Source organism: Emys orbicularis, chromosome 3 (assembly GCF_028017835.1).
Source record: "Emys orbicularis isolate rEmyOrb1 chromosome 3, rEmyOrb1.hap1, whole genome shotgun sequence".
Lineage (NCBI taxonomy): Eukaryota > Metazoa > Chordata > Testudines > Emydidae > Emys > Emys orbicularis.
In genome coordinates, this window is record NC_088685.1 from 10,892,192 (window position 1) to 10,897,231 (window position 5,040).

The 5,040-nt window shown below is 43.9% G+C and overlaps 1 protein-coding gene across 1 annotated transcript; it reads right to left on the minus strand.

Annotated features, from left to right (window-relative positions):
- Positions 1-1,388: 1,388 nt before the first annotated feature.
- Positions 1,389-4,294, minus strand: LOC135876864 (beta-defensin 13-like). Its single transcript, XM_065402225.1, has 2 exons — positions 4,237-4,294; positions 1,389-1,513 (listed from the first exon to the last, which is right to left on the minus strand). Exons 1-2 carry the CDS (start codon positions 4,292-4,294, stop codon positions 1,389-1,391), a joined length of 183 nt encoding a protein of 60 aa, XP_065258297.1.
- Positions 4,295-5,040: the final 746 nt, after the last annotated feature.

Here is a 5,040-nt window from a genome sequence, read left to right on the forward strand (position 1 = left end):
AGTGCCATTAGCCCCACTTCACAGACACTGAAGCACAGAGAGACTACATAACTTGCCCAAGGTCAGTCGTACAGTCTGTGGCCCTGCTGGAGAATTGAACTCAGATTTTGCAGTACCTAGGCTAGGGGCCTAATCACTGGACCAGCCTTTATCACTAGTGCCTGTAACGCCTTGCATTGCTCACTACTGAGAGTAGTCTTGTGTCACTGGTACATAGGGTGACCAGACAGCAAGTGTGAAAAATCGGGACGGGGGTGGGGGGTAATAGGAGCCTATATAAGAAAAAGACCCAAAAATCGGGACTGTCCCTATAAAATCGGGACATCTGATCACCCTACTGGTACAACTCACCACACTACGCCTTAGGCCCAGTAGGAAATGTTAGCTGGATTGGGCCCTTGGGCTGGATTATGCTTTTTAAACTTGGTTTTGTTTGTTAAAATTGGGAGTTTTTGAAAGTGGAGTTATTTGCAAAAGGAAAACAAATCAATGATTGCATTCAATTTTTGAACACCCCACCCTGTGGCTCAGATGACCAAGCAACTCCAGCAACACAAACACCTAATACATAGAACTGAAAGCAAAGCCCCACGAAGCAAAACAGCAAAAATAGTTGTTTCTAGTGTCTGATAAAATACTGATCTTTTATCCAACACGTTTGTCCACTGGGGACTGGACTAAAACTCATTTTCCACAGGCCACCGAGCAGCCTTGGCTGAGATGTCTACAAATCCATGGACAGAGGCAGTCAGGGCTGGCTCCAAAGCCAATTGAAGTTAGTGAGATTCTTTCCATGGACACCAATGAGCTTTGGTTTTGGCCCTTGGAGTGCTATGGCTTTTACTGGATGTGCTGTTAACTTTAAGCTGATCAGATTTTCCCCCACTGTCTACCTTGTCTCTCCTCCATTTATTTGTTTTTCCACGTCTTGTCTCATACATACAGTGCAAGCTCTTTGAGGCAGGTCCTGTCTTTTGGTTAAGATCTGTGCAGTGCCTATCACAATGAGGCCCTGGTCCTTGAATGGGCCTTGTAGATGCTATCATAATACATTACTGCAGACCCTGGCCAGATTCAAACGGAAGACCTAGAAGCAAAAGGGTGCTTATTCCTTTCCTAAGCCAATCAACAAGGGGGCAGTCCCAAAATGTAAAATTTGTGGCAGAATTTTCCATCTTCCCATATCCCTAAGAAAAGTGTGGTTGAAATACAGACCCAGAGGAGTATATCAAAACAAGAATTTTATTTGCAATGGAAAAAACCATGAGTTTGGTGTCGCTGGTGTCCAGCATGGGAGTTACACGTGTTCGCTGTGCTGTTATTGGAAAGTCTTGTTTGGTTTCCTTCAGCTTTTGGATCCAGAGTGTTCTTCATCCCAGCCTCGTCTCTCACTTGCAGCAGCGCACGTGACCATTGGTGCAGGTGCCAATGTGATGTTCCATGTGGAAGCAAAGCCGTCGGCAGTGGCCATGGTTGCTCAGGCACTGCAAGGTGTCGTAAGTGCTGCCTCTTGCTGCACAAGGAAAGGAGACGGGAGATAGTTGCAGTGAGAAGGGTGGAGCCCTGCAGAGCCCCATTAAAGTCAATGGTGATTGCCTGCCTAATGGGGCACTTGGGAAATTGTGTAGACTATATATCATGATTCTTGCACTTTAATGGAAACAAAAACATACCGTTGCCTTTTTTCCCATTTTATGAGTGCATAAAGGCCAGTGAAAGGGTTGCTTTGAGGGAATTGGTTTGCTTTGGTGGTTATTTTAAATGGGCGGGGGGAGGCCTAAAAGGGCAGGTTTTGCTTGTTTTACCCTATAAATATCAGGAATCCCAAGTCTTGTTGTGCTGGAGGACTCATTGGAAAACCAGAAAACTGGAGTGGGAGCTTTCTCAGCCTTCAGTGAAAGGGGCATGAATATTGACCTTCACTTCACAAAAGATGTTCTTTCTCCCTCTGTCAGGCATTTGAATTAAATAGTTATTAAAAATAAATTAGTATAAAAGTCTGAGTAAACATCCTTCCTCTGCTCGTTATTCAGGTTTCACTTCCTTGTTTGCTGTGATGTTAAAATCCTAACACTTCTCCAGTCAGCCCTAAAGTCTCCAGAAACAAACAAAGAAACAAACAAAGAACTAGGATAGATGATACCTGAATTTCTAAAGTATTTTTTTCTAGTTTAAGGGAAAGGGCACCATTTTCTCTTTTGCAATTTACCTTGAGTTTATCTTTTCATTGATTGGGGAGTTTAAATAACGAAGCTGGGACACTGCTTGTTCAAACTGTTTTTTGTGCTAAATATCAGCCAGGCTAGTGAGGTCAGTCAACGCTTTTCTGGCCTGAACTCAACTTTCCGTTCAGTTTTGCAGTACACTAACAAACACTGCTCCTAGCCCGCATTCAGCTCCCCTGACAGCCTGGATGTGGCCGGTGCATAAGCAAGAGAATAATCAGAAAACAGCCATGGTCTTTGGCAGTGTGGGTGCTAACGTGAAATACTTAAAACCAATGTAACCGCAATGACACTTCGCGTCTATGCTACACTTTCCAGCTGAACACTTTACAAGATTATGGATCTGATCCAAAGCCCCTTGAAAGATTCCCATTGTCTTCAATGGACTTTGGATTAGACCCCTTATTGGTTATGCTTCACAACACCCTTGGTTTTATTGTCCCCATTTTACAGATGGGGAAAGTGAGACTCACATGAAGTGACTTGCTTGAGGTTGCAAAATGTCTCCTGACTCCTAACCTACTAGTAGATGACAGTGTCTTTGAATGGGTCTGAATTGATCCTGAAACTGAGGAACCCTCTCTTCATGCCTAAGTCCTGCCCCCAGAGGCACAATAAGGACATAACAACGGCCATACTGGGTCAGACCAAAAGTCCATCTATCCCAATATCCTGTCTTCTGACAGTGGCCAATGCCAAGTGTTTCAGAGGGAATGAACAGAACAGGCATCGAGTGATCCATCCCGTCATTGACTCCCAGCTTCTGGCAGAGGCTAGGGGTGCCCAGGGTATGTGGTTGCATCCCTGACCATCTTGGCTAATAGCCATTGATGGACCTATCCTCCATGAACTTATCTAATTCTTTTCTGAACCCAGTTATATTTTTGGTCTTCACAACATCCCGTGAAAACGAGTTCCATGGACTGACTGTGCGTTGTGTGAAGCAGTACTTTCTTTTGTTTGTTTTAAACCTATTAATTTAATCAGATGACCCCCTGGTTCTTGTGTTATGTGAAGGAGTAACTAACACTTCCTTATGCACTTTCTCCACGCCAATTATGGTTTTATAGACCTCTATCATAACCTACCTTAGTCACCAAGCTGAAAAGTCCCAGTCTTTTTAATCTCCCCTCATGTGGAATGGAAGCTGTTCCATACCCCTAATCATTTTTGTTGCCCTCCTCTGTACCCTTTCCACTTCTAATATATCTTTTTTGAGATGGGGCAACCAGAACTGCAGGCAGTATTCAAGGTGTGGGCATACCATGGATTTATATAGTGGCATTATGATATTTTCTGTGTTATTATCTATTCTTGTCCTAACATTGTTCGCTTTTTTGACGGCCACTGGACATTGAGCAGATGTCTCCAGAGAATGATCTACAATGATGCCAAGATTCTTCTTGAGTGGTCACAGTTAATTTAGATTTCATCATTGTGTATGTAGAGTTGGGATTATGTTTTCCAATGTGCATTGCAGTGCATTTATCAACACAGAATTTCATTTGACATTTTGTTGCCCAGTCACCCAATTTTGTGAGATCCCTTTCATAGATTCATAGATTCTAGGACTGGAAGGGACCTCAAGAGGTCAGCGAGTCCAGTCCCCTGCCCTCATGGCAGGACCAAATACTGTCTACCCTTTGTAACTCTTTGCAGTCAGCTCCACATTTAATTTATATAGTAATTTTTTGCCTGGATGATTTAATCTGCCCTGACTTTACCTATCAGAGGGGTAGCCGTGTTAGTCTGGATCTGTAAAAAGCAACAGAGAGTCCTGGGGCACCTTTAAGACTAACAGATGTATTATTATATACCTGCCCCTGGAAATTTCCATTACCTGCATCCGACGAAGTGGGCATTCACCCACGAAAGCTTATGCTCCAATACATCTGTTAGTCTTAAAGGTGCCACAGGACTCTCTGTGACTTTACCTAGTCCTTCACAACAAGAACATTTCTTTCCCCTCTCCATACATCCTATAAAAGCCCTCCAGATATTTTCACCTCACCTGGAGCAGCCTGGAGGAAGAAGATGACAACAGCAAAGAACAGGTAAAGGATCCTCATGGGTGAATGTCAGCTTGGGATCTCGGAGTCACACCAGAGAAGAAGCAGGAGATTGAAGCTGATGTTTGCTGACAGGTGAAGACAAAGGCTCCCTGGATTTATAGCCCCCCCCCCCACTGGGGATTGTGAAATATTCCTGGTGATGAGGAAAGCTTGATAAGCAGAGGTGCATTTCAGCACTCCAGCAAACAGTGCCCTTTGTGATAGGTTCAGTATCAGATACGCCCATTGTGGGAAGATAAGCAAGGCTTTTGGCAACAAAACAATAACCAGGGGCCAAATTGTAGCCACTCCAGGTTGGGTCTGCCATAGGGCAGAGGGGGCACAATGGGGCTGCTTGTGGGTGCAAGTGTTTGAAGGAGCAAGGCTTTAAATTTCCAACGTTCGCTTTCTGGTTACTTGCTGTCACAGTATTGCTGAGTCCAAGCATTCAAGAACCAGTCAAGCCCCTTTCCCCATCCAAAAACCAAAACCAAACATGAGATGTGATTTTTTGTTTAAAGCCAAAGATTTAAAAAAATTCCAATTTGAATTCTTCTGGGTTTTGACTCTCACTTTTTCTAGCTTTTCTTTGCAACCAAAGGGCCGGAAACTTCATTTTAAGAACAGTAAAGTGGAGATTCTCCCATAACAAATATCATGAGCTGGGGCTTTTGGAAAGACTCCCAGTTTCACAAGAGTTGGCAGCACTCATGGCCTGATTCTACCAAAGTTCTCCAGTTGGATTCAAGAGGGTGGGGGAGAAA